Genomic DNA, 16,627 nt, shown 5'->3' with positions numbered 1-16,627 from the left:
TCCGTGAAGACAGCAGGACAATAGATAAGGTGGCTAAGAGGACATGTAGGATACTTGCTGTTATTAGCTGAGGCACTGAATATAAGAGCAGGGTGGATGGTTCTCATTAGGACAGATCTAGAGTACTGTTTACTCTCTAAACTGTCTGTGCTTTATATGCTCTGTCTGAGGCCGGAACTCTCCATTCACCTGACGAAGGGGGTAACCCCGAAAGCTAGTGAGTATATTATCAAATAAATAGGTTGGACTAAAACCTGGTGTTGTCAGACTGTTTACTATATTGTAGGCAGGATGTGATTGCACTAGAGAGGCTGCAGAGGAGATTCACCAGGTTGTCTGTCGCCTGGGCTGGAGTGTTTTAGCCACATAGAGAGGTTGGAGTTGTTTTCCTTGGAGCAGAGAAGGCTAAGGGGGAATCTGATTGAGGTGTACAGAATTATGAGGGACATAGATAGAGTGGATAGGAAGAAACTTTTCCCCTTAGTAAAGGGGTCATAACCAGGGCCTCACAGATTTAAGGGGCAGGAGATTTGAGAAAAGACCTTTTCACCCAGAGGGCGGTGGAGGCGGGAATCCTCATAACATTTAATCAGTATTTGGATGCGCAGTTACAGCCCCATAACGAACAAGGCTCTGGATCAGGATAAAGGTGCTTGGTGGCCAGCACAGGCATGATGGGCTGAAGGGCCTCCCTGAGACTCCGTGATTTCTTTGGCTCCGCCCACGCCACTGCGTAGTGACGTCACGGCAACCAGCTGGTGCAGCCGGAGAACCAATCAGAGCGGAGCGTGCTGGGCAAACACTGACCAATCAGAAAGGAGGTTGCTGGGCGCTGCGACCAATCGAAAAGGGGCTTGCTGGGAGCATTGACCAATCAGAGCGGAGAATGCTGGGCGCAGCGGCCAATCAGAGTGCAGCTTACTGGGTGTAATGGCCAATCAGTGGCCGATTGCTGGCGGTGAAGATGGCGGCTGTGGGGCAACCGTGGGAGAAACGCCGCAAGGAGCAGCAGGTGGGTCCGGGAGTGAGAGAGACAATCTCTGCCGGGACCCCGGGGAGGAGCTGGGCTCCCGCGGCTCCTCCAGCAGCCTGGAGCCCACAGTAACTGAATTTGCCGGCGCTGGAAGCTTCCTCCGCGGTAGCCCCGCTCCCAGAGACAGCGGCAGAAAGATCCCCGTTTTCACAACAGGAAGAATTCAATTCCTGCATTTCTGTGGCACCTTTCACATCCTGTGAGCCGGGGACGCCATGACAACAAGGCTGTGCTGACGGTGGCACAGTGGTTAGCACTGCTAGCTCATAGCGCCAGGGACCTGGGTTCGATTCCAGACTCAGATCGCTGTCTGTGTGGAGTTTGACATTCTCTCTGTGTGTGGATTTCCTCCGGGTGCTCCGGTTTCCTCCCACAGTCCGAAGAAAAGTGGGTTAGGTGGATTGGCCATGTGTTGGTAGGATAAATACATGGGGTTAGGGCCTGATAGGGATTGTTGTGGGTGCAGGCTTGATGGACCGAATGGCCTTCTGCTCTGTAGGGATTTTATAATTCTATGTTGGAAAAATAATTCAACAGACGATTTCAGGAGATGAAACACTTAATTATGTTTATTTCAAATCCCTTTCTTTAAGTGGACATTGGAGAACTGACAGCAAGATTTCTGCAGGCATTTGAACAAAGCAGTGGACTTGACATGGAAATAATTAGTTTGCAAAATGACAGAGCTGAAAGCTAGGTCAAGGGACAAAGACTCGGGGATTTAAACAAAAAGAAATACTCTCTCCTAACATTGTGAGCACTCGGGGTAAAGGCTCCTTTGATTCTACACATTCCTGAAAGGTGGATAGGCTTTTGGTAGGCAAGGGAATTAAGGGTTATGGGGAGAAAGCGGGAAAGTGGAACTGAGCCACTTCAGATCAACCATGATCTTATTGAATGGCGGGGCAGGCTCGAAGGGCTAGATGGCCTACTCCTGCTCCTATTTCTTATGTTCTTATGTTCTTTTTCCCAAATGAAAATTAAGTCCAAGTATCACACTCATCTCATAGATGCCCATCCAATGGACTATCTCAAACTATGGCCCAAACTTCACAGTACTCAGTGTGCAAGCACAGGTGTCACTCTGAGAATAGGTGAGTGTTTTGCATATGTATATTTGGGGTAGTTTAGTAAAGTTGAACTTTTAAGACTAGCTCTCGTGCTGCATTTTGATAAGAAAGGTGATCTTGTGCTTAAAGAAATTGGAAACCGCAACGGTGTGCGTGTCAGTAAATTCCATTCTCAAACTCCTGTGAGAGCTCCAGTGCTCAATGAGCATCGTACGTATTTGTATAATATATAGTGACTTGCTTTTCTTTTCAGGAAGCAATGAGCACAGCTGACAGGAAGAAATTGAAAGCAGCCAGTGAGTGTTTGATTTTTGTTGCATTTTGTATTTCTGGTCCCTGTTGTCATTCCAGTTTGACTGATCTTGCATTTGATTTGCTTATCACCCGGCATCCTCCCTGTAGCTGAGAGAATCGGATTGGTTCTTCCACTGTTTTTGCCTCCCACCCACCCACAGTATCATTTTCATTGAAAACTTTTTCATTTTGTATAATAAACACAACAAACTCTCAAAGATTGATCCAGTCTCCTAGAATCCCTACAGCACAGAGGAGGCCATTCAGCCCATCGAGTCTTTACTGACCACAATCCCACCCTGATCCTATTCCTGTAACCCCACACATTTACCCTGCTAGTCCACCTGACACTAGGGCCAATTTAGCATGGCCAATCCACCTAACCCACAGAGTGTGGGAGGAAACCGGAGCACGCGGAGGAAACTCACGCAGACATGGGGAGAATGTGCAAACTCCACACAGTGACCTAAGGCCAGAATTGAACCCAGGTCCCAGACACTGTGAGGGAGCAATGCTAACCTCCCTGCAAAAGAATACAGATCTACAGCATCATTTTCAAACAAGCATGAGGTGGGAGAGAGAAAAAAAAAACACCACAATTGGTTTGCATTATTCATTGTATCCGGCGACTCCCACCATACGAGTAACAGAAGGATATGTTGAAGGATGGGTGGGGGTGCACTATTTCCGCACCACGCTTGTGTGCGCACCAGAAGGAGCTTCCCCTAACCCCAGCCATGGCGGAGGTGCTGATCATATCTCTTCTCAGGATAAAGATATTTTTAAGGCCGAGCTAGATAGATTCTTGGATAAATAAGGGGTGAAAGGTTATCAAAGGTAGGCAGAAATGTGGGGTTAAGGTTACGGTCAGATCAGCCATGATCTTATTGAATGGCAGAGTAGGCTTGATGGACAGAATGGCCTGATCCTGCTCCTAATTTGTAAGTTGTATGCAATAGGTAGCTTCTTCCTCAAATGATAATTTGTAAAAAGGGCATAGAGGGATAGAGGATTAAAAGATAATGCCAAAAATCTGAAACAAAAATCAAAAATGATGGAAATACTCAACAGCTCAGAAACCACCTGTATTCCCAACATTTCCTGCTTTTAAATCATCAAACTTGTTTTGTGATAGATTGCTGGCCTGCTTGTGGGAGAAACGGGCAATTTTTCTGCAAACTGAAGGGTGCTAAAGTAGAATTTAAATGCAAAAATAGCCTAACAGATGAACTGTAGTCTCTCAAGTTATTTGATGTTTTGGACAGTGTAGTTTATGGTAGAGAGATCCATTAATTATACCTTTCCTTCTCATCGCCAGGGAAACAGGAAAAAAAACGACAGAAAGAAGTTACATTCTTGAAGAAGCTTGAGAAACAAAGGGCAGCGGAAGAGAAAGCACTAGAAGACCTGGAGGAAAAAATAGAACCAAAAGGTTGTTTCAAACATTGTAAATATCGAGATGATAGTTCTGAAATACCTCAAATCTGCCATGTTTCTAATATTCTCCCCTCCCCAGTTTGGATTTCCTGTGCGTCACACTAACTACTCCATGTTCTGTGTGTAGCTACACAGAGATTCCCCGACTGGGGACCAACTTCTTTCTCTCCAGGAGTTCACCTTGTAGGGCAATCTGCTTAGACGGTTATCTCATTGTGCAACGTTTATACAAATGATGCCCTGATTAAAGGCCACAAAAATGTATCTATTTTAAAAACTGCATTCATTTTTAAACTTGTCTGTCCAAAGGACCATCAACTGATGATGCTTGATGTTTTGTAAGAAAGCTTGGTACAGCTCAACAAACCTTGAGTAACCTGCAGAATACAGCATTAAACTCAGACCTTGATTCTCTGTCCTAGTAATTCAAATAGATGCTAAAGATTCTTGGCAACATTCAAAGAGGAGCAAGGAATTCCCCCACTATCCTGGTCAATATTCCTTTCTCAAAGCCACCAAAATGCAGCACCACTTTCTGCATTGTTGCTTGTAAGATCCTACTTTGTATAGCTGTGTATTTCTACACTACATAAGTCAACTTTTTAGAACCAATTATTTGTATGCAAAATGCTTTGGGATTTTGGAAAAGACAGTAAGTTCCGTATGAATGGAGATGTTAGCCAAGCCATTAGAGTAACAATGATGAGCTCTTTTAACCTTTGGTGGCTTGCAGCAGCTTTGACCTATTTCCTGGGCAGTATGTGGTAGAGGCAGAGCTACAGTCAGATCATCTCCCTATTAATGGCAAGCAGAAGAACTGGATTAAGGTGCACCGAAAGGAACAAAATATAAAACTTTACACCAGTTCAATAATAATGGCAGTGGTTAGTGCTGCTGCCCCACAGTGCCAGGGATCTGGGTTCAACTCTGGTCTCAGGTGACTGCTCACATGGAGTTTGTACATTCTCCCCATGTCTGTGTGGGTTTCCTCCAGGTGCTTCGGTTTCCCCCTACAGTCCAAAGATGTGTGGGTTAGGTTGATTGGCCTGCTGAGTTGACCCTATGTCAGGGGATTAGCAGGGTAAATATGTGGGGTTACAAGAATAGGGCCTGGGTGGGATTGTAGTCGGTGCAGACTTGATGGGCTGAATGGCCTCCTTCTGTACTGTAGGGATTCTGTGAATGATGATTGGAGTTTTTGTATTTAAAACAAAGACTGGTAACTTGAGGTTTGCTCTCAACAGTACCACAGAGGATCGAGTCTGATGCTGACACTCTGCCACTAATTGTTAAAAGGTCCTATACATTATTCCATCTTTGATATGTATTGATCATATGTTTCTATTTTCTAGGTCGTCTGTACACTGTTAGTGTGGCATTACCAGGGTCAGTACTGGATAATGCCCAATCTCCAGCACTCAGGACGTACTTGGCTGGACAGATAGCACGTGCCTGCACTGTATTCTCTGTGGATGAAATTGTAGTCTTTGATGAGCAGGGAGAAGATGTAAAGTAAGATCATTCATTAGTTACAAGCTAACCTGGCATTTACTTTGGACTGATGGTGCAGAGACCCAGGCTAATGGGCTGGGGTAATGGGTTCAGATCGCACCATTAATAAATCTGGAATATACAGTTAATCTCAGTAATGATCATGAAGCTATCATTGTGATAAAAACCCACTGGTTTCACTATTGTTCTTTCTGCAAGGGAATCTGCCATCCTTACCTGTCCTAGCCTACATGTGACTCCAGATCCAAAACAACTTAACTGCCCTCTGAAATGGGCTCGCAAGCCTCTCAGTTCACGGGGCAATAAATCCTAGTCTTGCCAGCCCATGAAATAATATTAAAAAAAGTTTCTCGGAGCATCAACTGTTCTAAAGTAATTCCAGCTTAACCTGCACTATCCCAGAGGCCTGGTGGGTAAGACTGCTCCACTTCTGTTTCTTGAGCGCTTGGTCATTCCAACCCTCCTCTGGTCTGTGTTAAAAAGGAGCAGAAAGAGGGCATTCAGTCCCTTGAGCCTGTTCTGCCAGTCTGTTAGATCTGAACATCATTTTTACTCATCCATCCTCGCTCTATTTCTCCCCAATTGATACCTCTTATCCAACATAAACCTATTAATCTCGGTCCTGAAAGCTCCGATTCTCCAAGCAGACATAGCCTTTTGCAGGGGAGAATTTCACAGTTCTAGATTTTCATGATAGCGTGCTTCCTGATTTCCCTCCTGCAGTGTTTAGGCTAACCCTAGTTCTTGTTTTGGGCTCCCACATCAGGTGGCTTGGTTTTTCTGTATCCACAGTCCTTTTAATATTTTGAACAACTTGATCAGATCTCCCTCACTTGACTGGCACCCTGAGAGTTTGCTAGCACGTGGAAGGGGAGATTGGGTGAAAGGGGCATCCACACAGGATTTTGAAAGTGGTTAGCACTGCTGCCTCACAGTGCCAGGGATTCGGGTTCGATTCCCAGCTTGGGTCACTGTGTGGAGTTTGCACATTCTCCCCGTGTCTGTGTGGGTTTCCTCCAGGTGCTCCGGTTTCCTTCCACAATCCAAAGATGTGCAGGTTAGTTGGATTGGCCATGGTAAATTGCTCCTTATTATCAGGGAAAGTAACTACGGTAAATGCATGGGCATAGGGCCAGGCTGGGATTGTGGTCGATGCAGACTTGATGGGCCAAATGGCCGCCTTGTGCACTGTAGAATTTCATGATTAGAGAAATCTGCATCAGAGGTTGTGTAGAATGTGGGGAAACTTTACATTAAAAGAATAAAATGAGAGGGACTTTGTCAGTAATCAGTTGTATCCTAAATGTTCCCCAAGACACAATAATTTCTGTGCGTTGAGATCTAAGAAGAGAGGGATTTCTCACACTGCCACCAATGAGAGCCAGCAATAACAACTCGCATTTATATAGTGCCTTTACTGGGCATTAGTCACTGGAAAGGCATGTGGAATGTGGAAATTTGGCGGACGGGGGTGGTTTGTTAGCCTGTCAGATTGAAACGTGTCTTGTGTCTGTGATTACAGGAGTGTAGAAGGTGAATTCCGAGGAATTGGGAAGAAAGGACAAGCCAGTGTGCAGCTTGCCCGGATCCTGCAGTACCTCGAGTGTCCACAGTAAGTCACTATAGAGTCAGAAAGGTTTACAGCATGGAAACAGGCCCTTCAGCCCAACTTGTCCATGTCGCCTTTCTTTTAAAATCCCTAAACTAGTCCTAATTGCCCGCATTTGGGCCATATCCCTCTATACCCATCGTACTCATGTAAATGCTTTTTAAAATATAAAATTGTACCCGCCTCTACTACAGCCTCTGGCAGCTTGTTCCAGACAATCACCACCCTCTGTGACAAAAATGTACAGAAGGGCAATTTTTTATCTCCTCTCTCACCTTAAATCTATGCCGTCTAGTTTTAGACTCCCCGATTTCTGGGAAAAGGAGCAGAAAGGAACCATCAGTCCTTTTCAAAACTGGGCATTGCAACAATTGAAAAGTACATTTATGTAGCATCTTTGACACTTCCCAGAGACACTCCACAGAAATGGAATTTGGGGGGGGGGGGGGGGGGGGGTTGATGAGGGAAGACTAAAAGCTTAGTTGAGATTTTAAGAGCATTTTAAAGGATTAGTGAGACCGAGACATTTAGGAAGGGATTTGCAGGATATTGGGGCCTGGGCAGCTGCTTGGAGTTGGTTGGAAAGTGTCCAGAATTAAATTAACTAAAAGGTTATTATAGTCAGCGATGGAGACTTTCACCTCATGGAAGTAGTTGATTGGTTAAATCCTGCTGTTTATATTTAATGGTGTCAGGGCTAGTTTTCTCATTGGATCTCTCTACCACAGCACTTTGCTAAAAAGTAGAATCTGGCAGCTTTGTGCCCGTTTGACAGGCTTTCATTAATTGAGTCTCCGCACCAAGGTTGTATATTTGGAGAATTCACCATATCATCTGCCCCATGCTTGGTGTTGATGTTACTGTGGCACATTAGTTTGCACTGCTGCCTCACAGTGCCAGGGACCCAGGTTCAATTCCCGGCTTGGGTCACTGTCTGCTTGGAGTTTTGTGTGTTCTCCCCGTGTCTGCGTGGGTTTCCTCCGGGTGCTCCCATTTCTTCCCACACCCCAAAAATGTGTGGGTTAGGTTGATTGGCCATGATAAATTGGCCTTAGTGTCAGGGGGATTAGCAGGATAGATATGTGGGGTCATAGGGATAGGAGCTGGGTGGGATTGTGGTTGGTGTAAACTCAATGAGCTGAATGGCCTCCTCCTGCACTGTAGGGAGTCTGAGAAGCATTGGGTTGATTGGGAGGGGTGGGGGAGGGAGAATTCATTTCTAATGCAGATGATAATTGTTGACATAATCTCTGTAATTTAGACTCTCAAGGTGATGATTATATCATTTGTGTGTAATCAGGTACCTGAGAAAATCCTTCTTTCCAAAACATCAGGATCTGCAGTTTGCAGGTAAGCTTGTCTGGAAAAACCTCACACTTCAAAACTCAAAGGTCCATTTCAAAGCATCATGGGGCTGGCTAATGTTTAAATCGATTGACAAGAGGATAAACTGCCATACAGCCACATGGGATACAGGGCAGTGGAAGCAGATTCACTGGTAACTTTCCAAAGGAAATGAGATAAATATTGGAAGGAAAGAGATTTGTCGGGCTGTGGAAAACAGCAAGGGATTGGATGATAGCTCTTCCAAAGACACAGCACACATGGTGAACCAAATAGCCTCTTTCTCTGCTCTTTAGTTCAAATTCTAAAGAGCTGCTCATTATCTTGCTTAATACAGCTGGGACTGGGATTCTTTTCCCTGGAGTGTAGGAGGCTGAGGGGTGATGCTATAGAGGTTTATAAAAAATAATGAAGGGCGTAGATCAGCTAGATAGTTAACATCTTTTCCCAAAGGTAGGTGAGTCTAAAACTAGAGGGCATAGGTTTGAGGGGAGAGATACAAAAGGGTCCAGAGGGGCAATTTTTTTCGCACGGGGTTGTGAGCGTCTGGAATAAACTGCCAGGGGCAGTGGTATAAGTGGGTACAGTTGTCTCTTTAAGAAGCATTTAGACAGTTACATGGGTAAGATATGTATAGAGGGATATGAGCCAATAGCCAGCAATTGGGACTAGGTCAGTGGTAAACTGGGTGGCGTGGACAAGTTGGACCACAGGGCCTGTTTTCATGCTGTAAACCTCTATGACACTGAAATGGTGCGTGCCGCAGCTGGATCTCAGTTTGACTTTGAGGATTATTGTTAGATTAGTAGCAGTGGCTGGACAACGCAACTGGAGGAACCAAGAGGTGCAGATGGATCTTGCTTCTCAGCAAGTACCCCTGTCAGAACTTGGATGCTTTCCTCTACCTGATGTGGGGGTGGAACAAGTTAAAAATGTATCTGGCAGAATGGAATGTGACGTATGTACCCTTGTTGTCTGAGCCCAGATTGAAGGTGTCAGACTTTTCATGCTGTTAGCACTCTCCCCTCTGGATCAGAAGTTTGTGGTTTCAAGCCCAACACTAGAGTTTGAGCATATGATCCAGGGCACTCTGTTGTGTTGGTCTGAGGAAGTGTGCACTGTCCCAAGTGCTGCCTTGTGGATGCAACGTGCTCTTGGCTGAAAGGATAAGGTTCCATGGCACTATTGCAAGAGGAAAGAGAATTCTACCCCTCACCTGATCCATATTTGTCAACTCAATGCTACCGAAACCAGATTAACTGATCTCCTTGTGGCTGCCACATTGCCCCCATAAAAACACAAGCACTTCGGGATATGCTCAGAATGCAAAGTGTGCTTTATAAATTGTTAATTTATCCATTAGGGCGTTCAGGAGAATCTTCTTTATCCTGAGAATTGTTAGAATGTAAATCTGGTTACCACAGGGAACAGTTGAGGCAATGAATATAGATTAGAACCTGAGGGAACCTAGATAAGACACGAGGGAGAAAGGAATAAATGGATCTACTGATGGGGTGAGAACAATGCACCACGGGAACAGGCTTTTCAGCCCTCTAAGCCTATGCAGATCACGTCCTACCCAGATCAATTGCCTGTATCCCCTCTATTCCCCATCTGTTCATATGTCTAACCAGATAAGACTTAAATTTAACTAATGTATCTGCCTCAGCCACCTCACTTGGCAGTGCGTTCCAGGCCCCCACCACCCTCTGTAAAAAAAAAAACTTCCCCAGCACATCTCTACTGAACCTTCCTCCCCTTACCTTGAACTTGCGCCCCCTTCTGGCTTGTTGTAGCATAAACCTGTTGGGCCGAACGACCTTAAATTCTGTGTTATGTTCCAGGCGTCCTGAATCCGCTCGACAGCCCGCATCACATGCGGATGGATGAGGTGTCTGAGTACCGCGAGGGAGTGGTTGTCGAACGTCCGTCTAAACCCAACAGAGGATCGTTCGTGGACTGTGGCACAAGGAAGGTTAGTGCGCAAAATCCTAAGTCCATCGCATATACCGTTTTAAACCTTGATTTGTTGCAAACATCCAGTCAGAGCTTTGTAGCTCGTCTTTCAGTACTTGTAGACAGCACACATTGATAGTGCTGTTAGGATGTGATTGGCAAGAGAATTGAACCAAATGTGGATCAGTCGGTGCTGAAAACCTCGTGCTAAAATAGAATGGTACGATACCGAGTCATTTAGCTCATTGTGCTGTTCGAAAGAACTATCCATTTCCTCCGTTCTCCTGTCCACAAATCTTTCCCTCTACAAATGATACTGAACAGGAATCTTCCATTTCCATTTCTCTACTCACTTCAGTTTTGTTAATTTAAATTAGGAAGTACAGATTGACAGAAAACTTCAGGCTGGTTTGCGGGTTACAGTTCGGATGCACAAGAATGAAAACTCAGGTAAGAAATGATCAGAACTCTAAATAAAAGCAAATTACTGTGGATGCTGGAATTCTGCAACCAACTGCTCTGTGTTCCAACTCTTAAGCGTTCTCTACCTCTTTATTTCTTTATTGTCTTTATTTTTCTTTCCCCCAATTTTATCCCCTTCCTTTCCTTACCTGTTCTCCCTGTTTTTCTCAATTTTACCCCTTCCTCCCCTCCACATCTTCATCTGTCACAGTTTACCTTCTGATTTCAGTTTCACTGCCATTTGGCCTTTCACACCTTCTGTTCTCTCTATGGGCTGCCATTAGCAGCCTTTTCCCTTGTTTTTGTGGCTATGACTCACCTTTCATTCCCTCTCCCTGCAGTATAAATATCTCCCACTTTCTATGCCTTGACAAAGGGTCATCTGGACTTGAAACATTAGCTCTTTTCTCTCCTTGCAGATACTACCAGATTTGCTGAGATTTTCCAGCATTTTCTCTTTTGGTATCGGAACTCTGACACTACGTTCTGCATTCTCTCTTTTCCTTCTCTATGAACGGTATGCTTTATCTGTATAGCATGCCAGAAACAATATTTTTTCACTATATACTAGTACATATGACAATAATAAATCAAATCAATCAGTCAAAATGAAAAATAGATTTTAAAATTGCTGGGAAAAGTCTGATTTTTGTGGTGTTTGTCCTGTGTAGGATGTGTAATGACAGAGGACAGTAACTTTGTAAATCACTCCGTGTTCCCCAGATCACTAAAATGTAGTCCAGTGCTACATTCTCTTCATTTTCCTGCCTGCCTCATAAACCTGAATGTTAAGACATTGGCTTAAAGTTCCATCTCAGACCATGACACAAAAAGGTGCTTGGAATTGCAAGAGAAAAAAGAATTTTTTAAAAAAACAACATGCAGAATAAGTGTCAGTATTTTGGCCATTTGATTGGAGCCAAAAGGCTACAGAAATCCTTTCTAGAGGATAAAGTGGAGGCAGCAGAAAGAGAGGTTCAGTTTTTGTTTGCCCCTGCAAGAGAAGTGCCATTAATGCAACTCTTAATCCTGATGCAACTTCGTTTTATACTTCCAGAGAGCAAAATTTTGACGGGTACAGTTGTTGCGCCTCACGTTCCTCGGACGGAGGCTGGTCTGTACTGGGGTTACACAGTGCGACTTGCTTCAAGCCTCAGTGAGTTTTGAACCTTTCTCTTTGTATAGTATCGTTCGTTAAATTGAACGATTACGGTAAAAGTTTAAAAGGGTGCCAGGTGGAATCTGTACAAAAATAAACTTTACTGTGTGTTTCATAGGTGCAGTGTTTACAGAGTGCCCGTTCAAAGATGGCTACGACCTCTCAATTGGGACATCTGAGCGAGGGTCAAATGTCGACAGTGCTACACTTCCCTCATTCGAGTAAGACTTGTTTTTCTGCGTTCCTTTTCTTGGAGCAGTTGCTTTATAATCTGTTAGTTCTGAGGTTCACAAAGGTTCAGCAAGAAATTTTGACTTTAAGTGCATTCTCCAGTCAGTAGCCATGGACATACTGATTACCAGTTACTGGAAAAAAAATGCTTCTGTGACCATATTTTCATTATAGTTTAAGCTAAAGTTTAAAGTTCTTTATTTATTTGTTAGTCACAAGTAAGGCTTACATTAACACTACAACAAAGTTACTGTGAAATTCCCCTAGTCACCACACTCTGGCACCTGTTCGGGTCAATGCACCCAACTAGCACATCTTTCAGACTGGGGAGGAAACCAGAGCACCCGGAGGGAAACCCCACCCCCTTCCCAAAACATCCTACAAAGAATGATGGAAATCTTTCTCTACACCACACTCTCCCAGATGCTTTGTCATGTTTCAAATGTGTGATTAAAAACACAGTGAATGTTGACATCACGCTCACAGTGACTCACACTTTCAAACGCATCACACTCCAGGTACCACACGTTGTTTGGAGAGAAGCCAGCGACTGACCCCTAAAACTGACTTAACCCTTTCCAATCAGCAAGATTTCCTGAATTGATAAATTAAACTTTTGTCTCTCAGCCTCTGTCTCGGACTTTGGTTACCTTTCTCATTTTAACTTTCTCATTCCCAATCTGCAGAGAAACATTCACAGTAAAAAGCTTCTAATCAATTTAAAATGTTACGGTTGATTTAATGCTTTTATCTGTAATATAAAGCTGCATCTTCACTAAGCAATACCACAGGAGGTCTGTTCACCATTTATAAAACCAAATAATCATCAGGAAGGTTTCTGTTCTGTTTCTGAAACTCTGCAGTGGTTTCTGTGACTCCTTACATACAGACAGTATTGCAGTGGTGTAGTGGTATTGTCACTGGACTAGTAATCCAGAAACTTATGGTAATGCTTTGGGGGCATGGGTTCAAATCCCACCATGGCAGATGGTGAAATTTGAATTCAATAAAAATCTAGAATTTAAAAAAAAAACTAATTTGGCAGTTGTAAAAACCCGTGTGGTTTGCTAATGTCCTTTAGGGAAGGAAATCTGCTGTCCTTATCTGGTCTGGCTTGTCTCCTCCCCTTCCAGTCTTGCACATATTTACAAGCAGTGATGAAGTGAATTCAAAGCCAACACTGCTGGCACTGGGGTGGCACAGTGGTTAGCACTACTGTCTCACAGTGCTAGGTTTGATTCCCGGCTTGGGTCACTGTCTGTGTGGAGTTTACACGTTCTCCCCATGTCTGCATGGATTTCCTCCCACAGTCTGAATGTGCTGGTTAGGTGCATTGGCCATGCTAAATTCTCCCTCAGTGTACCCACATAGGCGCTGGAGTGTGGCGACTAGGGGATTGTCACAGTAACTTCTTTGCAGTGTTAATGTAAACCTTACTTGTGACACTAATAAATAAACTTAATGTTTTCTGTTGCATTATAATTACTGTTTAAAACAGCAGATGGGGTTTTTGAAGGGTTTTGCACTTTGCCATTAGTGTTTGAATAATGCTGGACTATTGCTGCCTTTCACACTCATTCCTCTACATGTGTAGTGAAGACAAACACTAACTTTTTTTCCTCTGTCTCCATTAGGCATTTGTTGGTTGTGTTTGGTGGTCTTCAGGGGCTTGAGGCCAGTGTGGACTCTGACCAAAGACTCAATATTACAGATCCTAGCGTCCTCTTTCACCATTATCTCAACACCTGTCCTGGTCAGGGCAGCCGTACCATCCGCACTGAGGTATGTCACACATTGTTTTCTCCCAAATTTGATCAATTGGTGCATAAATCAGTGTATGACGTGCTTTTCTCTCTACGGAAGGGAAGGAGAGAACATTTCAGCAAAAGACAGCACTGTGTATTAGCAAGTACAATTTGGCTCTTGTCTCCTGCAGTAACACGTTGCAGAAACTGGTGTGTAGATTTCTTGGGCTGGTGTCTCCTCGGTCAATTTGCTGTGGTGCGGCTGCTACAGCCAGAATCCCCGCAAATCTCCTTACACCCCTTCAGTTGTGATTAATGAACAGCACATGCACACCTCTGGTACAAACTCTGGTATTTCCCCCTTGAGTCTGCCAGGTTGGGGCATTAGTAAATTCAATCACTGAGGCAAAATTGTGGTTTTAATATGTCATAACTTTAAACCATGTGAAAAAATGTCACTTTTTGTTTCTGTGAAATAGAACATTTACTGTTTGTAAATCACTGAATCCTACAGTGCAGAAGAGGCCCTTCGGCCCATTGAGTCTGCACTGACACATGAAAGGCACCCACCTAATCCCACTTGCCAACACTTGGCCCATAACCCTGAATGTTATGATGTGCCAAGTACTCATTCCGGTATTTTTTAAAGAATGTTAGGCATCCCATCTCCACCAACCCCCCTCCCCAGGCAGCATGATCCAGACCATCACCACTTGCTGAGTAAAAGTTTTTTTTCTCAGATCCCCCCCCCCAAACCTCCCACCCTTCACTTTTAACTTGTGTCCCATCGTTACTGACCCTTCAACTCAGGGGAACAGCTGCTTCCTATCCACCCTGTCCATGCCTCTCGATCTTGAATACCTCGATCAGGTCGCCCCTCAGTCTTTTCTGCTCCCAAGCCTCTCCAACCTCTTTACAACTTAAATGTTCCATCCCAGGCAGCATCCTGGTGAATCTCCTCTGCACCCCCTCCAGTGCGTTCACATCCTTTCTATAATGTGGTGACCAGAACGGGGCACAGTGCTCCAGCTGTGACCTCACCAAGTACAACTCCATCATGACTTCTCTGCTTTATCAGTCGGGATATAGATTGCAAAAGGTGGGTGTGCCGTGTGCATTTTTCAACACCCTATTTACCTGACTTTCAGCCTTTAGAGATCTTTGGACAAACACACCACGGTCCCTTTATTCTTTGGAACTTCCCAGTGTAAGACTTTTCATAGTATACCTCCTTATCAAATTACACCTTCCAAAGCGCATCACCTCTCGCTTTTCAGGGTTAAATTCCATCTGCCACTATTCTGTCCATTTGACCACCTCGTCTATATCTTCCTGTAACCCAAGACATTCAACCTCTGTTAATTTTCAGATAATGGAAACTTTCTGAATACTGATGATTCGATTTCTCCCATAAATTTTCAATTGGAAAAATCTCCTACTTTTTGCAGCGAGCAACTGCCCTTAAATTGGGAGTTGGGATACCACTCACCCCCTCCACTCAGACCAGTATTCTCCCTTGGTCACGGCAGATGATGCTAATGCCACTGGACTAAATAATCCAGAGGTCTAGTCTAATGCTTTGGGTATCTGGGTTCAAATCCCATTACAGCACTTGGTGGAATCTAAATTCAAAATATTTTTTAAATCTGGAATTAAAAACTAGTCTCAGTAATTGTGACCAATAAAACTATCAAGTGTTGTAAAAATGCATCTGGTTCACTACCGTCCTTTAGGAAAGGAAATCTGTTGTCTACCTGTGTGACTGACATGTGACTCGAGACCCACAACGATGTGGTTGATTCTGGCTTAGCAAGAGACTCTGTTCAAAGGCAATTAGGGCTTGGCAACCAAGACTGGCCTCGCCAGTGATGCCTACATCGCATGGAAAAATACATTTATAAATATGTGTTAATTTTGGAGGTTGAATTTTACATTGATTGGTGTTTTTGTCCTCTTCTAGGAAGCTATTTTCATAACCCTATCCATATTACGACCAAAGATTGACACAGCAGTCAGAAAACCTGCTTCAAGTTGAAAAGTGTAAATGTTTTGTGGAGTGTCAGCTCTGAAACCTGTTCACAAGGTGGAGGACCAACGCTTGCTACTCATTACTTACACTCCTTATTGACACTGGAGCCCAATCACTCGATGGGCGAGATCCAATCTCGGCTTGTGATGATGGAAAAGGATGTTTGTTGAGATGCTGTAATGCGTTTCCCGGATTTGATATGGAGTTTCCAGCATTGGACTGGAGTGGGCGCGGTAAGAAGTCTTACAGCATCAGGTTAAAGTACAACAAGTTTATCTGGAATCACAAGCTTCCAGAGCACTGCTCCTTCAGGTTTATGGTCTCACGTGATGATGGAGCAGTGCTCTGAAAGCTCGTGATTCCAGATAAACCTGTTGGACTTTAACCTGGTGTTTTGAGACTTCTTACTTTCCCTGTTTTAAGGAAGGTTTGGGAAATGATTTGTAATGCATGCCTTCTGTCAGTAAAGCTGTACCAAGTATTTAATCATGATGTGTTTCATCCTTAAACAGTCCACTACTTCGATCTCAATTGATGATTGAATATATTGCTGGAATTAATCTGACACAAGGTTTTCTATCAGTCCTGGAATGAATGGGCTAACACAGCAAACATTTTTGCTGTTTGTATCTCTGCATATTTGGCCAAGATCATTTCTTGGTATTTTTCTTGGGATCACTACACAACAGTGCAAAATTCCTGTAGTCTGCACAGACTGTTCTGATGTAATATTGTTTGAATCACAC

At 44.0% G+C, this 16,627-nt stretch overlaps 1 protein-coding gene across 1 annotated transcript; it reads left to right on the top strand.

Annotated features, from left to right (window-relative positions):
• Window positions 1–916: 916 nt before the first annotated feature.
• spout1 (SPOUT domain containing methyltransferase 1) lies at window positions 917–16,133 on the top strand. The gene is made up of 12 exons (XM_080212294.1): window positions 917–1,012; window positions 2,357–2,399; window positions 3,716–3,829; window positions 5,187–5,346; window positions 6,869–6,958; window positions 8,256–8,305; window positions 10,144–10,274; window positions 10,633–10,705; window positions 11,775–11,873; window positions 11,995–12,097; window positions 13,742–13,889; window positions 15,813–16,133. Exons 1-12 carry the CDS (start codon window positions 965–967, stop codon window positions 15,885–15,887), a joined length of 1,134 nt encoding a protein of 377 aa, XP_080068420.1. The 5' UTR covers window positions 917–964; the 3' UTR covers window positions 15,888–16,133.
• Window positions 16,134–16,627: the final 494 nt, after the last annotated feature.

Source organism: Carcharhinus amblyrhynchos, chromosome 25 (genome assembly GCF_965287045.1).
Source record: "Carcharhinus amblyrhynchos chromosome 25, sCarAmb.v2.hapA, whole genome shotgun sequence".
NCBI classification, from domain to species: Eukaryota; Metazoa; Chordata; class Chondrichthyes; order Carcharhiniformes; family Carcharhinidae; genus Carcharhinus; species Carcharhinus amblyrhynchos.
Note: the sequence above shows the minus strand (reverse complement) of the source record. Positions and strands in the feature narration are given on the sequence as shown.